Source organism: Dermochelys coriacea, chromosome 3, assembly GCF_009764565.3.
Source record: "Dermochelys coriacea isolate rDerCor1 chromosome 3, rDerCor1.pri.v4, whole genome shotgun sequence".
Lineage (NCBI taxonomy): Eukaryota > Metazoa > Chordata > Testudines > Dermochelyidae > Dermochelys > Dermochelys coriacea.
In genome coordinates, this window is record NC_050070.1 from 160,808,757 (window position 1) to 160,833,110 (window position 24,354).

Below are 24,354 nucleotides of genomic sequence, written 5' to 3' on the forward strand. Positions count from 1 at the left end.
TCAGGAGGTTGTGGAAGCTTTTTCACTGGAGGTTTTCAAAAGGAGACTGGATAGCCAACTGTCTTGGATGGTTTAGACACAACAAATCCTGCATCTTGGCAGGGGCTAGACTAGATAACCTTTGGGTACCTTCTAACCCTATGATTCTATTATTAGTCATTTAGTAAAAAAAAACTGCATGTAAATAAAAAAACATATGCACTTGGATCATAACTTACTACTGTATTGCAAATTATTTCCTATAAACTGCAAATCCAGCTCCTTCAGGTGTTATATAATCTTGATGGCTGTCATTCTTGGCAAAATGTCATGGCTTTACATCATTCATCCTATTCACAGAGCCAACATAAAACATGAAGCTATCATGCAAATCAGGCCATAGTCTCAAGCCAGCACCCAAGCCAACTAGCCTGGCTGAGTGCTGGGCTGAAGACTACCTTATTTGTCCCTTCAACATGCTAGAGATCCAAGCTGAGATGGATCCTCTGTCCTTTGCCCTCTCCCAGCCTTCCCATCATGCAGACAGTCAAACCCAACCCTTTCTCAAGAAGGAGATCTGTATAAGTTTTACTGCAAAGGCACAGATTTGCCTCATCATTGATGCATAAATACAGTTAGGAATTCTATGTCCACACCAACCTTAACACAAGACCAAATAAGTGAGGAAATGCAAAGTTAGGGCACCTAAAATTACACACCCCCACCCTTCCAAGAAGAGTTACACACCTCACTACTAGAACAACCATCATACAACATAAACAATAAACTACAATTTCTGTTCTGCCACAGTAGGGATGGTAGACCTGGGGAGAAGAGGCAGTGTAGTATTCCTTTCCTGAGTCATTCAAAAGGGCGTCTGCATAACACACCAGACAATGGGAGAAGCCAACATAAGACATTTTCTCTGCCAGCTAACAGTTGCACAAAAGGTTTCAGTTACAACAAGTAACACTAATTATTTTTCTTTATTAACAAAATAATTATGCAACTCTAGAGAGACTGCCCAAACACTAATTATGTATCAGTTTCTGAGTTCCTACTGTACTTAGTTTTTAACCTACAGAAGCCCAGAAAATGAGACTTAAAATGTCAACTTTTTAATGCCAATTTTAAGAGATTAGAACTCAGAAACAAATATACAGATTTGTTTGAAAATTCTCTGAAAATGCAGACTTTACTCAAAATCTATGTGCAGAAAATTTTAAGCAGATAAACTTTTTCATACAAAAAACAGAGGTTGAACTCTTACTGTAATTGTAAAATACAGCCCAGTCTTACATATGAAGTTGGCACCACTCATCTATGAAACATTAGAACCTCATTATCTAGCACTTCAGTGTACATTAAGATCTGTATTTACTTCTTTATCAGTGAGTCTTTTAAAGGGATTTTGCCTTTTACTACTGTATAGATATAAACTGAAGCTTAGTTAACTCTCATAAGTGATTTATGACTTCATTAGATTTTTATTTTGAAGGGTTAAAAATGTATCTGCAGAGAGTCGTGTCCAAAGATACGTTCAAAATGTTTGTTCTTTGATGGTATGTTTAGGTTGTCATTTCCAAATATCTCACTCAAACCCACAATTAAATTACAGATTCTTATACTATTTGTTTAGTTTTTAGTAAATCACAAAGTTTTACTAAGGAAAAAGCACTAATTCGCAGCATGGTTTAGTGGATAGGGAACATGGCTGAAAGTGGGAAGATCTGGTGTGGTTTTACCTCAAGAGACTTCTGTATTTTTTCAAGATGTGCATTGCTGGTCTGCAGCATCTCAAGGACTCCTGCAGTTGTGGCTGCCCTAAGAGCATTTGGCTCATCGTCTGTACACTCCATTATCTCTTTCCATTTGTTATTGACCTGAGAGAAAAGACTTGCTTCTGCTGGAAGCTGCCTATTTAAATCACAGATATTAGAGATCAATTTATAGAATGCAGCATTTAAATATACCTAATTCTGAATGTTGTCAATTTATTTTCCCTGCATCCTTTATACTGCTTCCACAAACCCATATTTTGGAATCGCATGTTGAGCCACACAGAGTCAGGGTAGCATGCCTCATCACAGGTTAGTCAGTCAATCTATTTAGGCACTAATGTCTCTCTTACCATAGTACAGTAACTCCTCACATAAAGTCGTCCTGGTTACTGTTGTTACGTTGCTGATCAATTAGAGAATATGATTGTTTAAAGTTGCGCAATGCTCCCTTATAACATTGTTTGGCAACCACCTGCTTTGTCCACTGCTTGAAGAAAGAGCAGCCCGTTGGAGCTAGCGGGGGGGGCTTTGAACCAGGGTGGAACCAGCAGCACCCCATCAGTTTGCCACTCCCCTAAGTTCCCTGTGGGGAAGGCACCCAACACTCTATCAATTGTTGGGCAGTTCAGCTGTCCCTCCCCCCTGCCATGTGCTGCTCCTGCCCTCTGCCTTGAAGCTGCTCCCAGGAGCCCCCTGCTCGCTGTGTGGGGGGAAGGGGGGGAAAAGGGTGCTAATGTCAGGGTGTCCCCCTTCCCCCTGCTCCCCACTTCTTTACCCCATCTGCATAGAGGGGAGGACACTACAGAGCTGAGGACAGAGGAAGATTGCTGGCAGCAGCTGCTGTCTTAACTTGCTGATCTACTTAAAAGGGCAATGTACTTAAAGTGCGGTCAGCGTACTTAAAGGGGCAATGTGCGTCTCTCTCCCACACACAGGGCATATGTCTCTGTCTCTCTCTGACATGCTGCCATCCCCTCCCTCCATTTGTGCTGCCATGTACAGTGTGAGGCTACATTAACAATGTGTTAACCCTTGAGGGCTCAGCAGAGTGCTAGTTCAACATTTAGCAGTAAGGCATTCCAAGGGAAATATCCCACCCTCTTCCACCCTCTGACTCCTATACCTCAACCAAGCTTCACAATCATCATTACTGCGTACAGTATTAAATTGTTTGTTTAAAACGTATACTGTGTGTGTGTTTGTGTATATATACATATATGTTAGTCTTTTGTCTGGCAAAAAAAATTTCCCTGGAACCTAACCCCTCCCTTTACATTCATTCTTATGGGAAAATTGGATTCACTTAACATCGTTTCACTTAAAGCAGCATTTTTCAGTACCATAACTACAACGTTAAGTGAAGAGTTACTGTATCTGAGTGCCTCAATGTGGACTAATCACTGCCAAAACCTCTATAATAAGATACACATCCAAAATATGCCCTGAATTTCTGACCAAGATAAGAGAAGATACTATGGAGAGAAGGATGAATGTGGATCTGGGGCGAAAAAAATATTCAGAAAACTCTAGTAAACAGGAAGTAATCTAGTTTTTCCTCTTCATGTGATTGCTTCACTCATCCCTATACTTGGAAGCAAGCGAAGAATTAAAAAAAATCATACAAAAGCAAGATAAAGGCTACTGTAATTAAAAATAGTCTGCAGTACTGTTTTACTGAAATGGTCATGTAATCTAGCCTCTTAAGCCTCGTCTATAAAATGCAGTTTTAAAATCTGAGTTAAACTGGTGCAAAACCATGTGTAAACACTCTTATTTCAATTTAAACCTGGTTTATGTTAATTTAGTTTACCTTGATATCCAATTAAGCTAATTAAAAGGACAAATACACAGGGTTTGCACTAGCTTAATTGAATCAGTTCAAAAATAAAAAAAATTTAAATTGGTACAATTCTGAATACAGAAAAGGGGAAAATGTTTTAACTTTTCTTTTCAAACTAGTTATATCTTGGTTGATTTTATAAAATAGAGCTCCCTGACATTCAGTGTCACAGTACTACTGAACCTCTCTAGCATTGTGCCCCATCCTAGGACATCAAACTTCATCATATTACAGTTTAGCTGTGTCTTTTATCTTATGCATCACCATGGTATCCTCCCTTAAAAATTGGTCACTATTTCTTAAATGCTTGAGGTTCAATTCTCTGATCTGCTAAGATCACTTTGCCCTGAGACAACGTGATACGCATTCATATATACCTTTGTATTTCTGGAGCATGAAAGATTGGTTCCAGGTAAATCAAATTCCTTTGGCAAGTCAACCATTCCTCCAGGGTGCGAGAGAAAAGATTTAACTTATGATCCCATGCATCTACAAGGTTCTACCATATAAAATAGAATAATATAAAGTAAAATCTAAATTTGGTGGAAATTTTTACTTCTGCAAGATATATGTTACCTAAGGACTCCCAAACAAAATTTTGATGGAGTTTTAAGCAAACTATAGCATAGTACTAAATACAAAATGTCCACACTTTTACATAATGTGACAAAAAAACCTGCTTCATTAGGAGCTAATTACTTGTATCTGAAAAAGACATACTAAGATATGCCATAAGTTTGTTTTATATTATGTTTCAATAATACATTAGAGTACGAAGAAAATAGCTATCACTCAGCTGGAAATCTTTTCATTTCAGGGCACTGGCATGAATTAAAAATTAACTTTACTTGTAGTGGTATAAATTATGGAGCTGAATCCTGCTTTCCTTGCTCATAAATGAGCCTAACTGTTAATTACTGTTCACTGAAGCCAACAGAACAGTAAGGAAATTTCTGTGAACCTATTTCTACAAACTTTTTTACAAAAATACACATTCATATTTGCTTTAAACAAAGGGCACATAAAATTTTGCTAGCTGATTCTAAGAAGAACTACTTACTATATCTGGTTTCCTTTTAATATACTGCTACAGCTGCAATACTCAGCTGTGTATCTTTTTAATAATAATCAATCAGTTCTAGGAGATATAAATTAAAGCCATTTACAGTTGCAATTCGGGCTGAGACTCAAAACTATAAATCATACCCAGCTATATAAAACAATTGGACTCCTTAAAAATGACTAGAAAATGTGATTTTTGAGATGTAAGACCAAGATCCATATAATTAAAAGGAGCCAAAATAATCTGTTTGAAGGCAGAAAAAGTGAAAACACAGGTTACAAAACATCATAATGTCAACTGAATTTTCATATACTCATCTTAATTTGTTTCATACACATGATTAATTACTTTACAAAGTAAGGGCATGATTTGATAAGCACTCTGCACACAATGCAGATTTTAGCTCTACAATTCATGCACACTGCAAAATACTATGGGACAAAATCCTTACTCAAACTCTCATGGACTTGAGGACAGAACTGAGTTAAAAACTTCAGGACACTATTCTTATGTAGTCTGCTATACTGTATCCATTACTGCACCATTTTAGCATTTGAAACTCCTTTGGTGGTTACTCTTCTTTCCTTTCTTCCCCTCTTTATGGAAGTCATAGGGGGCTTTTTCTTTGTCCTTTTTCCTTCTTTCACTATACCTGGGCAACCTCATCCACTCTTACAGCTTCAGCATCTTTATCCTAATGAACAAGTCTCCTTTTCCACACCTATGTCCCTTTTCTCTCCAGACCCACACCCCAACTAATTTCTCCAGCATATCTTCCTGAAGATCTTGGTAACAACAAAGTTACCAAGGCTAAAATCTATCCTTCTATGTCATATTTTTTCCCCATCTATTTATTTGGTTGTGTAATCAACACCACCATCCTCCCAATCATCCAGGCTCAAACCCTGGGGTCATTTTAACTCTTTTCTCCTCCCCATGCATTCAGGTCATGTCTAAATCTTTTTTTGTTTCTTTCTTCACAGCACACAAATCAATCCCTTTCTCTCTGCCTGACACCTACAACACTCATTCATGTCCTCATCATTGTGCATATCGATTATTATAACCACCTTCTTAAGCCTCTGCAACATCCACATTGACTCCCTTCAGTCCATCCAAAACATACATTAGTGGCAATCTTCCTCCCACATCAGTCTAGTTGCACACAAAGTTAGATGCATCCAAATATAGTGCCTTCCTTTTCAAATCATTGTGATTAGACAAATTCACATATAAGGCATGGAAGTCAGGACAGAAAGCTAAGAAGGAATTGGATGCTTTAGAAGCTAAACGCTCTGCTCCCACTCTTTCTCCTGCTGATCTATGCTGTGGAAAGATCTAATTTTTCTTCTACCCTTGACAGGGTTGAAAAGCGACCACATATTCAGTAGTGCTACCAAAAAGCAGCTATTTAATAACAAAAATAAATCTAACCAGGACTAATTGCTGCTGAATAGAAAAACTGCCAAAATTAATCAAATAAATCACATATAGTATACAGTAACTGCAGTGCAAATGCTGCTAATGGTCTTGTTGAGACAGAAGTTCTGAGGAGTTCTATGAAGACCCTCCCGACTAGCAGCTCTGCAACTGTTTACAGCAACACATGTACAGGAATGCCCACCTTTAATAAAGGTTTGCTGCAAAGCTTTGAAAGTAAAAAGGAAGTAAACAACAAGGATACTATTTATTTCAGTTGTACACCACTTGCACAGGTTTTCCACAGACTTTATTCTCTAAACATACACAAATGTCACAAGTAATCTTTACCTTAATTGGCCCAACATAGCAAGAACCCTTAATTGTTGAAATTGTTACTTGAGATTCTTCTAACTGAGCCATTATATCTTCAGCAGATGAAATAATCATGACAGTTGAAGTTTCAGAGAGGTGAGGAGATAAATGGAAATTAGTTTTATTCCAAAGGTTAATTATCTTATTCAGCATTACTTCAAGGGTAGCTTCATTGGTTGCTGTTACTGATACATCAATTATTTCTTTCTTGTACTGAAACAACTAAAGTGAAAAACTGTATTACGTGGGGTTGAACAATAGATAAACAAGTGATAATACAGATATTTTACTAAATTACTGGAGTATAAATTCCTGCAAAATATACAATTTCCCTATTAAAGTTGCAAAAGTGGAGTTGGAGTAGTAGTAGTAGTAGTAGTAGACTGGACTATATATTTAAAAGCTAACTGTAAAACTTTAATCGTAAGTACAGCTGTAATAAACTAATTATAATCACATTTTACAACAAAAATGTTAAAATCAGTTCCTGAGTCAGGTATAAATAATGCAACATATATTTACATTAAGTTGCAGAACATCCTCCAGGGTAAACTTTTTATCCCAAGAAATGGATTGCCCAGTAATATACTGTATAGCCTCCCAATGCCTTGGTTGAAGACACGGACTTCTTAAAAACACAATCACAGATAGGCCTTCTTTAAAATCCATTAGTGACTGCTTCAGACCTATTATAATATTATTTTCTGGTAAACCTTGGAAAATATAAAATGTTTGCAATATATCAGATTTATTTCAGTTTGCGTAAGCAGATATATATACTTAATAGTAATGTTGTAACACAAAATATTTTTCTAATTATTTTTCTTTAGCATCCTACTAACTGTGCTCCATTATCATATTAATTTGTTCCACTGGCATCATTTATAAGAACATATTAAAATACAATAATGAAACATATCTATAGTTTTTTAATTTTATTTTATTCAAATGGTCATGGCTTTTTGAATAATTTGGACATCAATATCCTCATATTCTATGATTTAAAGAAGTCCAAACTCCTCTTTATCCCCCACAAAGGAGAAGAACCAGGAATATTCTTTAAGTTTAAAAGCTATTATGAATGCACCACAAATTCAGCATATCTGCATCTCATAATTTGATTTTGTAGAATAAGAAAACAGTGGTGAAAATCAGTGCAGACCTATTAAAATAACTGGAATTATTCTAATTTACACCAGTTGAGGATCTAGCCCATAATTTCTACATATTTTGTTTCCCTCAAGACATTGATGAATGGTTATAAGCCTCAACTAGTGATTTTAGTATTTTTACCTTTTTCTAGAATCTCTATTGTCTGCATAAATCTGTTAACATCCTTTTGTATGAAATCTACATCAAGGTTCTCAAAAAGCGTATGTTTCCACCTAAAAGAAAGCTTCCTCCATTCCTCTAGTGAGTCCCACAAGAGTTTTCGCAAAGCTAATTCACTTTCAACTTCAGAGAGCTCTTTATTCACTCTCTGAGAACTTGAATCTCCATCTTGACTCTTCTGTGACATCCTTTCCAATGACACTGATCTCATGTCAGCAATGGAACTGTCGAAGAGATCCTGGTAATTTGCATAACTTCTGGATTTGTTACAAATAATTGCAGCTTCTTCCACAAGACTTTGGATCATCTCTTTAGCTGTCTTAGGCAATGTTTTGCTAAGGAGGAGAACTGGATTTCTCACCTATGTGACATAAAAATGTGTTAAAATGTGTTCTAAGAATGACAAAGTACAGAGCCTACTATTAGTAACCAATTAATTACAGTACTCATATAAAACTTTTAAAATATGTGCAAAGTCAAATATCTGAAAAAACATTGAATTCTTTATGAATTTCTACCTTTTACCACATAATTTTGTTAGTTTGTTCTGCTGCATGCACATGCAATCTATCAAAAATCTACACTTACCAGAGGAAGAAAGTGGTATATGTAAGTCTTAAATTTATTTTTATTATTGTGATATTAAACCAGAAAGGATTAAGCAACTAGCAGGTTAATTGACACAAATTCAACATTTAGAGACATATAAGTAGAAAATGATTGTGGTTTTGTGTATTTACATACATATTGTTAGAGGCTGACAATATAACCAAATATTTCCCGTCTATGGCGGTATTCTGTTAATCCAGAGATCAAAAGGAGATGTTAACATTTAGATGAACTGTGAAAGTAGTAATATCACTGTCTTAATTTCTCTTTGAACTATGTAGTAAACCACCTGTAAATGGCGGGAGGGGAGATGGGCAGTTTTTGTTAATCCATGTAGCTAATTATTGATGATGCTTAAGAAACAGGAGGTCTACTTCAAAGTTATGATCATTGTCTATTGTTCACTCAAGGACAGCATGCTGTCAAGAGGCTGCTAGACAACTATAAAAAGAACTCTGGAACCCTGATCCTGTCATCTCAGATCTGCATAAGCTTCATCAGGGGAAGTTTGAATCACAAGATTGAGGTCTCCAGACCCTTCTGGATCACCCTGATATTGAACATTGGACTGTAACCTATGAACTAATTCTGAAAGAACTCTTTGCAACTCTAAAGCTCACCATCCCTACTATGAAACTGGCCAAAGAATTCTACTCTATCTGTATGCATAATGATCTTTTAACCAATACTCTCTCTACTTTTCAAATACATTTTAGTTTAGTTAATAAGAATTGGCTGTAAATGTGTCTTTGGGTAAGATCTAAGATATTCATTAATCTGGTGGGTAATGTGTCCGATCCTTTGGGATTGGTATAACTTTTTACATGATCAAGATTTTCAGTAATCCTCATCATATTTGACTTCGCTGTCTGGGTGGGAGCCCAAAGCTGTGTTGCTTTAAGGGAACTATGTTTTGGTTTCTGGGTAACCAGTAAGGTATTGTAGAAGCGGTTCTGTTGCTGGCTTGGTGATTTTAAGTATTAGAATACCCACCAGTTTTGGGGATTGTCTGCTCCATTTTTTGCAGTTTGCCCTAATTGAGCAATCTCAGCGTGGCCCCCCTGGTACCATTATTAATGATTTTTTTGTACATTAGTATTGCACTAACTGTGTTTAGCGCAGGGGCAACTCAACTAGTATGTTATGTTCAGACAGTAAACATTTGAATAAATTTGGTTCAAATATTGAATTAACATTTCTTGTGTGCACATCCATATCACTTTAAGTGCATGCACGGTGTGCATCTACATATTAAATATTCATTAACTTGTTTATTTTTCAGATGTTTCCATTTTCCAAAAATGGAATTGTGACAATAATTGAAAACATTAGTTATATCTCTATATTTCCAGAATGTTTTGACCCCAATTCAGCAAAGCACTTAAGTATGTGCTTAACTTTAAGCATGTTTTAAGTCCAACCTGATTCAGCAAAGCACTTAAGCACGTGTTAAAGCTCCATTAAAGGTCCATTAACATCCACTTGTGTCTTGATGCCTATAAAACATTTGACTATTCTTCGGCAGCTAGTGTGCTGTGACCACAGTTTAACATGCTCATAAAAGGATAGGATAGGATAGGATTAAAATTCAAAATGATTTGGACAAACTGGAGAAATGGTCTGAAGTAAATAGGATGAAATTCAATAAGGACAAATGCAAAAGCACTCCACTTACGAAGGAACAATTGCACACATATACATCAGTTGCACATATACAAAATGGGAAATGACTGCCTAGGCAGGAGTACTGTGGAAAGGGATTTAGGGGTCATAGTGGATCACCAGCTAAATATGAGTCAACACTGTAATACTGTTGCAAAAAAAGCAAACATCATACTAGGATGTATTAGCAGGAATATTGTAAGCAAGACATGAGATGTAATTCTTCCACTCTACTCCGTACTGATTAGGCCTCAACTGGAGCACTGTGTCCAGTTCTGGGCATCACATTTCAGGAAAAATGTGGACAAACTGGAGAAAGTCCAGAGAAGAAGAACACAAATGATTAAACGTCTAGAAAACATGACCTATGAGGGAACATTGGAAAAATTGGGTTTGTTTAGTCTAGAGAAGAGAAGACTGAGAGGGGACTGATAACAATTTTAAAATACATAAAAGGTTGTTACAAGGAGGAGGGAGAAAAATTATTGTTCTTAACCGCTGAGAATAGGACAAGAAGCAATGGACTTAAATTGCAGAAAGGGCGGTTTAGGTTGGACATTAGGAAAAACTTCCTAATTGTCAGAGTGGTTAAGCACTGGAATAAATTGCCTAAGGAGGATGCGGAATCTCCATCATTGTGGATTTTTAAGAGTAGGTTGGACAAACACCTGTCAGGGATCATCTAGATAATACTTAGTCCAGCCTTGAGTGCAGGGGACTGGACTAGATGACCTCTCGAAGTCCCTTCCAGTTCTATGATTCTATCTCATTGTCACCTTGCACTTCCACTAACTGTCCATCTCGTCTGTCTTAAATACAGATTGTGCATGTTCTTTTGGCCAAGAACAATCTTTTTGTTTGTACATCACTTAACACAACAGGGACCTGGTTTCTGGGTGGTACTGCAATATAAATAAATATACAAAACACGGTAAATGGGACTTAAGCATATGCATAAGTGCTTTATTGAATTGGGGAATTTATGAATATTACATAATTAATCCTCATAATACCTCTGTCTGCTACAAAAGTATTATTACCCACACATTACACATGGGGAAAATGAGATATATAGTATTAAATGATGTGCCCAAGGCCACAATATGAGCCAGAGTGACACTTAGGATCAGAATGCTTGAGTTCCTGGTTCTTTAACTCATTTTCAATCCATTAGACCAGACTGCCTCGAAAGATGAAAACATGCTGTCTTAACAAACCAGTAACTTACTTTGTTCTTAAAGTTCCTAAGTTCAAACTGTAGGTTGCCAAAATAGCCATCCAAATCTGTACTGAATTTTATAATATTGTTGTTTTTTCCTTTTTCACAAATAAGGATACTTGATTTGAGAACATGCAGACTGCGAGTAAGGGTCTGATATAAGGCAAACTGTTCAACTGGAATAAAGAAGTCATAGGCTCTTGCAACAGAATACAACTGGGAAAGAGTGTTATACTGAGTCTCTAGCATTGGCAATTCTGAGGAAATTTGGCTCAGAAAAGTCAAATGCTCAATAAATTCTTCCACTGTTCTGAGATCTTTGTCCAGCTTTCTAAGTGCTGAATGAATAACCTAAAATAAATGAAAAATCAATCATTATATTGTTCACACACACACACACACACACACACACACACTTTTAAATTATTTATATGGTTATATTTTTCTCTGTTTTATTATCAAAATAATCGGAGAGGAGTCAGGAACAATGCAGTTAAAAAAACAAAATGAAGTGAGATAGAGCTGGAGATAAATGGCTGGATATTCATTTACACTAACGCTATGTCTAAGGGTGTGATGCCTAGCTTGTGTAAACATACTCCCATTAGCTCTCATCTGAGCTAGCACACTCAAAATGGTAGTGTACAGATGGTAGCACAGAAAGCAGCAGCATGGGCTACCTGTCCCAGTACAAACCTGCCTGAACCCCCATGGGTTTGTACTTGGGTCAGCAAACCCGGGCCACTGCTGCCACAGCCCATACTACTGCAGATACACTATTTTGAGTGTGCTAGTGCCAATGAGAGCTAACACGAGCATGTGTACACAAGCTGGGAATCCTGGCCCTAGCTCATATTGCAGATGTAGCCTAAGACTCTTTCACACCTTTTCAACAGTGTAAAGTGACATACTCTAAGGCTGGACCCTTCTTTTTATAAAATGCTGCCACTAAAAAGAACATTTACTTACACTACAGGCAACTAGTTATTTGAGATGTGTTGTACCCATGTATTCCACTTATGGTATGCACAGGCCCCATGTACATAAGACCAGCGTTTTTTGAGCAGTAGTGTCCTTTGGGGGCTGTGGCTTATGCCCTATGTATTCTCCAATGAGCCATAGCCAATGGCTTAAAGTGCAGGGCATCCATAACCACTCCCCAGTTCCGTCACTATCACAGTTTCCAAATTAGCAAGAACTCTACAATAGTGGGGAAGGAGGGTTGTGTGTGGCACAGATGTACAGAAAGCATATCAAAGAACCGGTTACTACTTATTATAGGCTAAGTAACTGTTCTTTCCTCTTCGAGTGAATATCCACAGGTATTCCACTTCTATTCACTCACAGTAATAACTTGTATCCTGAGGTGGTTGCTCAGAATCCGGGATGATGACTAAAGGAAAACTCTGTCACAGTGGGCATCAGGCCTGGGGCCTTCTACCAAGGAGTTATGCTGAGTGGAGGTATGAACTGAACACCAGATATGAGCTTTGCAATCTCTGAAATAGCGACATGTCAAAGAGATGCAGCAGACGCAGCCTGGGATCTGATGGAATGAGGCCTAACTTGTTCAAGTGGCTCTAAATGGACCAGCTCATAACATTAACATAGTTCAAGACCTATTTTGACATTCTGAGTTGTCCCTTCATTCTATCAGCAAATGCTAGAAACAGTCAAGATTCCCTGAATAGCTACCTTCTCTCTCTAAATAGAAAGATACTTGAAAATGTCAAAGGTATTAAATTTGGCATCCCACTGAGTTGTGTGAGGCTTGGGGAAGAAGATAGGTAGGTGAATCATCTGATTAAGATGCAAATCAGAAACCACATTAGGTAAGAAGCTTGAGTAAAGTCTCAGTCACTTTGTCTTTGTGAAGTACTATGCAGGGAGGTCCCACCATAAGGATCTGAATATCCCCTATTCTTCTGGTCAAGGTAATGCTACTAAAAAGGCAGTCTTCATAGACAGGTTGTACAAAAAGGAAGTTAACTCATCTTCTGCAGTAATGATGGTTCTTCGAGATGTGTGTCCCTATTGGTGCTCCACTGTAGGTGTGCTTGCATTGCTGCAGTGCTGATCGGAGAACTTCGGTAGCAGTGTCCATGAGGCCAGCACATGCACCCCCCCTCACGCATGGTCTGCCTCGAGGTTACCTAGCAGCATGCGGGCAAACCCCCCTCCCTTCCTTCTCTACTGCAGAGCCCATTAGGGAGAACTCCAAAGTAGGGGAGAGGAGGGCGCATTATGGAGCAGCCATAGGGACACACATCTCGAAGTACCATCATTACTGCACAAGGTAACTTCTTCTTTGAGTAAGAACCCTATGGGTTCTTCGTTGTAGGTGACTTCACAGTAGTATCCCCCATGGAGGGTTGGGACTTTGAAGTGGAGTCTGTTACTACAGAGAGTGCTGAGGAGCTGAAGATGGCATCAGAACCTGAATCTCCAGTAATCGCATAATGTTCTGCAAAAGTGTGGGCAGAGGCCCAAGTCACTGCTCTGCAGATTGCTGAGACAGGGACATCTTTAAGGAATGCAACCGAGGTAGAAACTAACCTTGTGGAGTATGTATGGACTCAGTATGGAGGCAGTAGGTTGTGCCCTTCATAACAAATATTAATGCAACTGATGACCCATTTGGATAGTCTTTGAGTCAGTATCGCAGAGTCCTTGGATCTTTCTGTGAACCAAAGAAAGAGCTTAGCAGATTTCCTAAAGTCTTTAATTCTGTCCAAGTAGAATGCTAGTGCTCTTCTAACATCTAGCACATGCAGAATCATCTCCCTGCTGTCATGATGTGGTTTTGGGGATAAACAAGGAGTTAGGTCTGTTGATTCATATGGAAAGTGGAGGCAACTTCAGGGAGAAACTTCAGATGAAGCCTCAGAGTTACTTTGTCTTTAAAAGAAACCACGCATGGTGGGTATGCCATTAGGGCCATTATTTCTCCTTTGCACCCAGCTGAAAGAAAGAAGTGAGGTGAGGTGATGGCCATTAGAAATGGCGTCTTCATGGATACATGTAAGAGAGAGCAAGTTGCCATGGGTTCAAAGGGAAGTCTACTCAAATCTCTGAAAACTAAGTTAAGGTCCCAGGTTGGAGTGGGTGGTCTCACGTTTGGGAAGAGATTCCCAATTCCCTTAAGGAATCTACATATCAGTGGATGACTGAACACCAAGTATCCATCTAATGGTGAAAAGCTGTTATGACTACAAGATTTACCTTAAGAGCGCTGAGTGAGAATTTTTACCTCTTGAGATCTAAAATGTAGTCTAAAATCACAGAGAGAGAAAACAAGGTTGGGTCTGTGTGCTTAGAATGACACCAAATTTGGAATCGTTTTCATTTTTGTAGGTAAGTCCATCAAGCGGTCGGCTTTTGGCAGTACAGCAACACATCTTTCATCTCGTCAGAGCATTCTACCTCTAAAACTTGGAACCAAGAAGGAGCCAAGCCTGTAGAAGGAAGACCTGCACGTTGGGATGAAGAATCAGCCTCTTACTTTGAGACAGCAGGTGGGAAATGGGCCTAGGAGGAACCTGAGGACATATTGCCATCTGTGTCAGGTAAGGGAACCAGACTTGCCTTGGCCAGGAGGGGGCAAATCAGAATAACTCATTTTGTCTCGCTGAATTTTCAACAGAACCTTCGACAGATGAGGAAATGGGAGAAAGGCATACAAGAAGTCCCTGTCTCATGCAAGGATGTGGGCATCTCCAGGTGAATGTTTCCCCACGTTGGGACTAGAGCAGTAACAAGGACATTTCTTGTTCTGGTAAGTAGTGGAGAGCTCTGTAGTAGGGGTTCCGCAAAGGCAAATATGTCTTGAAGCACCTCTGAGTTCAGTTCCCATTCATGGTCATGATAAGAGTTCCGAATAAGATTGTTGGCTGTCATGTTCTGTATCCCTGATAGACAGATAGCTGAGATGAGCACATTGTGAAAGATACACCAATTCCAAAGTGTGATTGCTTCCATGCAGAGGGAGGGAGATCTGGTGCTCACTAGTAATTTATGTAAAACCTACATGTCATATTGTCCATCATGACCTTCGTGTGGGTGTTCTTGATGAAAGGCAGAAAGTGTGCACATAGGTTCCTGATGGCCCTTAGCTCCAAAAGATTGCTATGGAGTGTTGCTTCTGTGGAATACCACTTGCCTTGAACTTCGCAGTAATGTAGGTGATCTCCCCAGCCTATTAGGGAGGCATCTATTATTAGAGTCAGTGTCAGTTACATGAATGGAACACTTGCTTGAACATTGGCTGGGTCTGTCCAACAGTCCAAAGAGTGCTTTACTGTGGAGGGTAGTGATAGCAGTTTGTTTAGTCTGTTCCTGTTAGGGGAATAGACAGAAGCGATCCACATCTGAATACGCCTCATGAACATCCGGGTGTTTGGGGTGTTGAAGGTGCATGCTGCCATATAACCTAGCAGTTGCAAGCAGTTCCTGGTCAATGTTTGAGGGCTGGACTGAACTATCTCTATGAGATTCATAAGGGTGATGAGTCCGTGTAGTGGGAGGAATGCTCTTGCTTGTACTGCAACCAATAAACTCCAGTCGCTGTGCCGGGGTCAGTGTTGATTTCTGTGAGCTGAGGTGTAGACCCAGTTGCACAAATGTGTGCATGGTCATCTGGGTGGCTTGTACGGCATTCTGAAATGAGGATCCTTGAGGAAGCAGTTGCCTAGGTATGGATAGATCACAATGCCGAACGTTAACAGGTGCACCGCTACGATAGAGAGAACCTTACAGGATATCCTGTGTGCAGATGAGAAGCCAAATGGGAGCACGCTGTACTGATAATGGTCCTGCCCAAAGACAAGAAGAATCTCCTGTGTGACAGTCATATCGGGATGTGGAAATAGGCATCTTGTAGGTTGTGGACCAAAAACTAATCTCCTTGCACTTGAGCTGGAATAATGGCTGCTAGAATGACCATCTAGAACTTTTGCACCTTCATATGTGTGTTTAATACCCTTACATCTAGAATGGGCTTCCACCCTCCCTTTGCCTTGGGAATCAGGAAATAATGGGAGTAAAATCCCTTGCCCATGAGTTGCGCTGGGACTGGTTCTATGGCCCCTAGGCATAAAAGATGATCTGTTTCCTGGTGAAGCAGGTTCTCATCAGAAGCATCCCTGAAGAGGGGCGGGGAAGGAGTGGGGGGGGGATGGGGAAGGGATGTGAATTGAATGGTGTAACCCTTCGAAATAATCTCCAAGACCCACCCGTCAGAGGTGATCTTCACCCAACTGCTGCAAAAGAGGGCAAGGCGACTTCCGAAGGGGCATGACAGAGTAGATGGCAACTCATGTTGCAAGTTATAGTTGTTCAGACCCTCAACCAACCCGTCAAAAGTGTTTAGAAGAGGCAGTCTGAGAGTTCACTGGTTGAGGTATTGACTGCTTCTGAACCATGGGCCTCTTACATTGTGGCTCATAATAGTGCTGAGACTGTGGGTATTGAGTAAGTCATGACCTGTGCTGTGGCTGAATGCTACATTTCCACTAGCTATGAATTCAGAGAAGGAACAGGAGACCTCTCAATGGCAATGCCATTGGTTCCAGAGAGGAATGGGTTCTACCTGGATTTGTGGATGGTACTAGGAAGGAATACTGTACCACTAATGAAACTATTTTGCTACTTGATATTACTGTAAATTCCCTGAGAAAAACAGGGATTACAATTATTTATAGACCATTAAGTCTATACTGTGTACTGCAACCCTCTCCAGCAGTATGTTTTGGGTGCCCTAAATCACTGTGGGGCAGGAGGTGGGACTGGGGAAGAAACCTGGCTGGTGGCTCCTACCCTGCATTGGGCTCAGCTGCTAGTCCCAGCTGGGGGGGAGGATGGGACTTCCTTTTCCCCTGCACAGCATCTGGGGCTGGGTCAGACCCACCCACAGATTTCTCCCCTGGCTGCAGAAAGCTCTGCAAATTCCCCCTCCCCACACCCATTGTGCCTCAGCTGCAGGGAGAGGGATCCCTGTACAGGGAGCCACTCCCTTATCCGCCCAACCCCATGCATCCAGATGACCCTCACCTCCCCACACTCGGAAGCCCCCTGATGAGCCCCACTCCCCCTGCACCTAGAACACCCTGATAAGCCCCCCACACCTGGATCCCCACTAAGCCCCACTCCCTGAGCATCTGGACCACGCAGTGAGCCCCTCACACCCAGACCCTGCCCACCAAGCTCTATCCCCCCTCCCCACACACCTCACCCACTGCTGAGCCCCAACCACCTTCACCTGGTCCCCCCAACAAGCCCCTGTACATCCAAATCCCCTGCCCCCTCACCTGGATCCCTAATTGACCACCTGCATCCAGACTGCCCCACATAGAACCCTCTAAAATCACAGCTGGATTCCCCCTACTTAAGCCCCTCCACACTTGGATCCTGCCTTGCTGAGCCTGCCTGCCCACACAGAGGGGCAGGGCCCTGAGGTGTTTCAGGGGCATCCCGGGTCCTTGTGCTGTGTCAGGGTTGGGTGCAGCCTGACAACTAAGTCTGTGTCCTCAGGGGAGCTGCACAGTCTCAGAAAGCTTGGCAACAGGGGTCAATGACCTCTTCTGTGAAGAGGACCTGATATGGGATTTGTCCCTACTTTCTAGTAGTGGTTTCTCTTTTCCTCCCCATTTTCCCCCTGATGTTTCCTGAGTCTTTTGTTGAATGGTTTAGGGAAGGATGCCTAGACCTAAACAAAGCCAAGCTTAGTGGGACAAACCTGGACTCCATTAACCAACACACAGGAGGATTCAGCAGGCCAGGTTGTGACTCTATCCTCATGGACGTATCCATAAGGAAACACCCTAAGCTGGACTTCTCTGGGATGTCTGGCCCAAGGGCAAAATGATCTACAAACACAGCACTTTGAAGGTGGGTGAGTCTCCCTTATAGATAAGTGTCATGGTCATGTGCTAACTGAGTACAGACAAACCAATCTCACAGTATTTAAATCCTGGGGATTTTCACATACTAGGCCCCAGAATGTTTATAGAGAATTAAGAAAAACGAAGGAGGGGGGAGATAACCCCCTTAAAATTGTCCCCAACTAATCTAATCAACTAACAATATATACACTATTAGTTGAATAACTAACTATATACAACCACAAAGAGAAGCTAAACTCAGACTAGCTATGGACACTAGTGCTCTGTCTCAGACCAAGGGTGGTGAGAAGGAACTATAGTGGCAGTTGGTCCTGCATAGCCCTTTTTAGCCTTGGTATGGTGATAGGTAGGACACATGCACAGACCAATGGACACTGCTAGCAAAAACTTCCATTCACAGGCACATGGAGCACATGTACAGCTTAAAGCGGAATGCAAAGAGAAACAAGCACTCAAAGAAGGAATAAGCTACCTCCATCCATGAAGCAGCTCTCTCAGGTGTCCGGGAGGGAGATCATGAACTAACAGTGCCGAGGTCTGTGCCAGAAAAGGTAACTTCGTGGCAGAAAAAAGAAGCAGAATGTTAGCTTGGTCAGTTACCATTAGGTGTCTCAGTACCTCGAGCTGGGTGTGGTCCTTTGTTACTGGGATTTTCAGAGTCAGAAACAGTACATTTGTGCACACAAAGCTCTAATGATGAGATCTTTGGAGCTGACTCTTTCAGTGCCAAGCACTTCAGTCCACAATTGCTAATACCAGACTTGTCAGTGGCATCTGGAGACCGAGCACAGATGTTGTGATGACTGCTTGATGTTAAGGTATCAATGGGACCGGTTACAGGCTTTGAACTGCCTGCTGTATTAGACTTGCTCAGTGCCAGAGATGCACATCTGTGTCTCCAGTGACCATGGGATTGGTACTCTTTGAGGCCTCTCTCTTCAGAAAATTGACCTGAGGACACTGAAGAGATACTGGCCAACCCCACTGGAAAAGAGAGGGACTTCCTCAAAACAAAATGAGCTCTGGAGCTCAAACTGAACTGCTGGCTTATTGGAGTGCTTTCAGAGACAGTACAGTCTGATCAGATAGATTTCTCATGCTCAGGAGTCAACAAAGCCATTGTGGAGCTCTTAAGGAGGAATGTTTTCAGGTGACCCTGGATTTTTGGATCCTTTTTAGAAAAGGAACAGCATATAGAGCACTTGTATGGTATATGCACATCCCCCAAACAAAAGGCTCTTACAGTGTCTGTTGATAGAAGAAAAGGAGTACTTGTGGCACCTTAGAGACTAACAAATTTATTAGAGCATAAGCTTTCGTGAGCTACAGCTCACTTCATCAGATGCATCCGATGAAGTGAGCTGTAGCTCACGAAAGCTTATGCTCTAATAAATTTGTTAGTCTCTAAGGTGCCACAAGTACTCCTTTTCTTTTTGCGAATACAGACTAACACGGCTGCTACTCTGAAACCTATTGTTGATAGAAACTGCTTCCTCACAAGAGGGACAGGTCTTGGACTCCACCGTATCTAAGGGTCTGGTGCCAAGAGCACATGGACTTGACATTAAAGCTAAAAGCTTTTGGGTTTTTACATTTTATATATATAGCCAATGAGTTATAAAGAATGAAACTAACTACATAAACTACAGCTAACTAACTATGAGAATTACGTTGCACATTAGCAAAGACATTGCAGATGTTCTGTCTCACAGCCACAAATGGAAAGAAGGAACTGGAGTGCAGTTATGCCCACCCCATCCTTTATGCCTAAACTATAGGGCACCAATCTGCAAAGATGTTGGCCTCATGCTGTGCACCATAAATGGAGTACATGTGGACAACCACTTGAAGAACTGGAATTGTTTTTTTTATAAAAATAATTTTGAAGATGACATCCCCCAAGCATAGTTTCCTAGTGTCTGCAAAGTGTAAAGAGCACAATTCATTATGAAGTCCAATATGGATCTTGCTATGCAAAACTCCTTTTCCAGGGCATGTCTTAGATTATGTGGAACGGTACTAATGAAAGGCAATTGATCAGACGGATGGATGGACAACTAGAAAATAAATCTTGGAAACTGAGGAAATTTGCTATGGTAAACAGAGAAATAAAAAAATGTATAACCCTCTATGACTTTATAGAGTAACTTTTTAAAAGAACCATAGTTTAAGGTTTCCCTTCATAAACGTAAAAATGATCATTTTAATTACATAATCTTTGAATGACATCATGGTAACTAAGCAGTATTTGATTTCATGATATTGTTGATAAATATACGTGTGGAATAATACCATACATACTATATGCTATATAACATTTTCATTTATTAACCCTAAATGTGTGTGCAATGAAAATGATCAAGTCACCTACTTCTAAGAGATGCGAGGTCCTTGTTTCAACTACTGCACACAATGATGAACGTATTATATTAAGCAGGCTTTCAAAATATGGCAGGCAGTCTGTTTGATAGTTAACACTTCTGACCTTAATCATATGAATGCGTCTTTCAATAGTCATACATATAATCTTGTTTACATCATCTGTATACTTATTTAAGATGCCTCTGAAATCATGTGATGATAATTCCCGTTGTAGTGTCAAGATTTTCATATTCATAGATTTAGCTTCATCCACCATAGCACAGTATCGCATAAAGTTTCTGCTATAAGATTCAACTTGTTCCATTGAACTACTAAGAATAGACAGAAGAGTCAAAATCTGTAGATTTAATATTGTAAGAAATAGTTACAAATTTCATTTTGACAAAAGGCTGGTCTAATTAAATGTTCTCTGTTAACAGAAATTTAAATATCTATTGACCAGTTTTGTAAATTAACAATTTTTCAAAACACTAATTGTCAAAATATATAAACTGAACTTCTGTAAAAACACACAGGACTTATACCAATTCAGGTTGGTATATTCACATTTAGTTTACAACTACCTCCCAAGAGTCCTTCCTAAATACTCACTTCTAATATGAGGCCCACAGGAAGTAAGGTGATAACATTTTTTCCAAATATTGCCACCGCTGGGTTTCCCAGCACATCCTATGTGTCTATTAAAATGTTAACTCTTCAGGGCAGGGAGTGTGTTATTTTGTGTTGTATACAGTGCCAAACACAGGGTTAGCATTCAACATGTAACAGATTATTTTAAAATATACTTTTAATCAAATGTTATGTTACTTATATACATTTTTTTAACTTTGCAGCACACACTTTGTTTTGGTAGCATGCATCTGTTCCTAGAAGTAGCTCCCAATTGGGCCATGGTGCTGGATACTCTTTTCCCCACAATTCTGTACAACTTTCAGATGACTGCATTATTTTATGTAAAGATTGAGTGATGAAGACTGACAGACGAGTATCACGACAAAATGGAATAACCTGAGCTAAAAAGAGATAATTCAAACAAGTTAATTTTCTGAGACTAATCTCAGAACTCAAATTTACAATAATACATAAGCAAAGATCATAAACAGCATGCATATTCTCCACTCTCCAAATATTACACTAATATTGTACTTCCCTATATAATCTACAGCAATGATACATAATGAAGAAATCACCACACTGAACATATTGAATTAAAATTAAGATTTCTATAGCTTGCTTATTTTCTATACATTTTATAATTTATCATTATTTCATGGCAATCTTTGTCTCATTTCACATACAAAATCTTGGCGCTCTAAAATCCTTTTTTCTCTTAACAAATTACACTTGCGTATGAATAATTCCAAGCCTCCAAAGATTAATTTGTTACTTACAAATGAGAACAATATTGATTTGGTACACCACATATTATGCACAGGAGGTGAAATAATGGAGCAGAAGGAAAATATATTGCAGAATTTATTCATCTTCACACAACAGTAATGCAAAGTATTTTAAAAGCTATTAAGATATTCTAGTGATGGAAAATATTTCTGTCTAAATTCAAGGGGTTAAATCCTGAGGCCATTGCAGTTTTGCCAGTGTAACTGAGACCAGGATATATTTAATATGGCCCAGTTTTAACCCCTGGAGTTAAGATTAATGTGCATACACGCAAGTGCCTCCTGTGACACTGTCACTAAAAGCTAGTGTGTGCCAGTGGTAGGGACAAGTGCTATTAACATGGCAAGTATAATTGTACATAGATATTTACTAATTTTTGGTGTCATGATCAATAAAAAGAAGATATGCAATGGGACCAAATTCATCACTGGTATAAGTAGCAGCAATTCTTGTGAAGTTAATGGAAGTGCTCCCACTATGCCAGGAATAAATTTGGCCTTTGGTATCTAAATATTCAGTATATGCAAGTATAAATGTAAACATCATTTCAACAAACAGAGGTAAGGGTTCCACAACTTTTTTGAACAACAGGCATACAGGAACATATACATCTATCTATGTTAGGCATGAAGAATGCAAGATTGTTAATATATACTTAACTAAATTTGCATTTGCATTTAATGTCAGTATTAAATCAGCTGCTACCTGCTATAGCTAAATTCAGCACTTTTCATCTTCATAGTGCTGTACAATCATATACAAACCAATCCTCACAACACCCTTTCAGGTAGATAGTGAATCTTGGTTTAGGCGAACACTCAAATGACCACCAAAAATTGGTGGTTTAACAGAAATAGTTTTCTAATGAAAGTGGAAAAGAATTTCACAAAATTGTACACTCAAGATATTGGTTTGAGCATTGGCCTGCTAAACCCAAGGTTGTGAGTTCAATCCTTGAGGTGGCCATTTAGGGATCTGGGGCAAAAATTGGGGATTGGTCCTGCTTTGAGGGACTTCCTGAGATCCCTTCCAACTCTGATATTCTATAACCCATTCTGCTGGGCCTCATTAGCAGGAAGCCTGTCCAGTGGAAAAATCACAAAGACGTAATTTGCCCAGAAGTCCCACTCAAATGGGGCAGATGAAATCAGTTGGTAGAGCCTAGGAAGTGAGGAGGAACGACCAAAGAGGGCAAACCTAATAAGAATTAAAGTTACTCTCCCCTTGAGGAACTACTGTGGGAAGACAGTGTAAACATTGCCACTGTTCCCATGGACCACTCTCTTGGTGCAACTGCTCCTATAGGAGCAGATGGACAAACTGCATCCCTACCTCATTGTATTTATAGGGTGAACAAAGCCTAATATGTTTAGGAACATGAGGCCATCTGTTAAGATAAGAAGCTGCCCAATACCAGTAAAGGCTCTCATATAGATTTCATATTCTATTTTATATAAACGGGAAATTAAGACACAGAGGTTAAGCGATTAGCCAAAGCCACACATCTGGTTAGTGGAAAAGACAAGATTACAACTGAGGAGCTCATAGCTTTCACTACAACATGCTGCTATCTCAGTACCCTAAAGAACAATACTGGCATTAACTAGTCCAGGATTATCCCCAAATTTTGGAGGCATGGGACGCATCCAATTTTGACCTCACTTGTGATTGGGTCTCCCAGTCTCTGCAAAACGACAACAGACCCTGCCTACCAGGCAAGCAAAAACTGCTACTGATATAAGCCAGCCAATATACAAGAACAACAACAGAATAAGGATGAAACCAATAGGAAGACCTCACTGCCACGGGCTTCTTAGTAGATTGTGATGCTGGATCCAATGTATCAATGCGTGAGATTGAGATGCATGTTCTTCTGGGTGATGCACGTCAGAGGTACACAGACACCTTTAATTGAAGATTTTTTGCTAGCAGTGTAGACATGGTACACAAGTGCTCTAGTTGTCCTTGTGCCCTGTACTAAGGGTATACAGGGCAGTGTGGGATCAACTGCCACTCCACTTCATTTGCTACTGTGGAATTCTTCAAATATTAAGGGCTCTGAAGCAGAGGAGGAAGATGGTGGGTAGTGGCCACATCTCAAAGAATTCCAATTACCATACATGGCAAGTAACCTTCCTTTCTTTGCTGAGTGACAGTCCCGAATGTGTGTTCCACTTCAGGTGACTCCCAAGCAGTAACCCTCTTATGAGGATGGGAGCTTCAGAGTCTTTTATTTACAACAGATTGAAGTACAGCCAATACAAGAGGCATCAACTCAAGAAGTTTGAACAAGGGCATAATAAACAAGGGCAGTCTAGTAAACACTGGATAGAGACCCACATAGCTGTTTTACAAATATCAAGTACAAGGACATTCGCTAACCAGGCCATAGA

At 39.8% G+C, this 24,354-nt stretch overlaps 1 protein-coding gene across 1 annotated transcript in view; it reads right to left on the reverse strand.

The window, feature by feature from the left end:
• The window catches only part of DNAH14 (dynein axonemal heavy chain 14), a 551,687-nt gene that overhangs the window by 336,630 nt on the left and 190,703 nt on the right, over positions 1-24,354 (reverse strand). Inside the window, exons 18-25 of the mRNA XM_043511487.1 lie at positions 21,401-21,573; positions 20,550-20,897; positions 11,289-11,630; positions 7,751-8,150; positions 6,980-7,170; positions 6,434-6,679; positions 3,978-4,099; positions 1,725-1,896 (exon numbers count right to left, since the gene is read on the reverse strand). Coding sequence (XP_043367422.1) covers positions 1,725-1,896; positions 3,978-4,099; positions 6,434-6,679; positions 6,980-7,170; positions 7,751-8,150; positions 11,289-11,630; positions 20,550-20,897; positions 21,401-21,573 — 1,994 coding nt within the window. The remainder of the gene's footprint in view (positions 1-1,724; positions 1,897-3,977; positions 4,100-6,433; positions 6,680-6,979; positions 7,171-7,750; positions 8,151-11,288; positions 11,631-20,549; positions 20,898-21,400; positions 21,574-24,354) is intronic.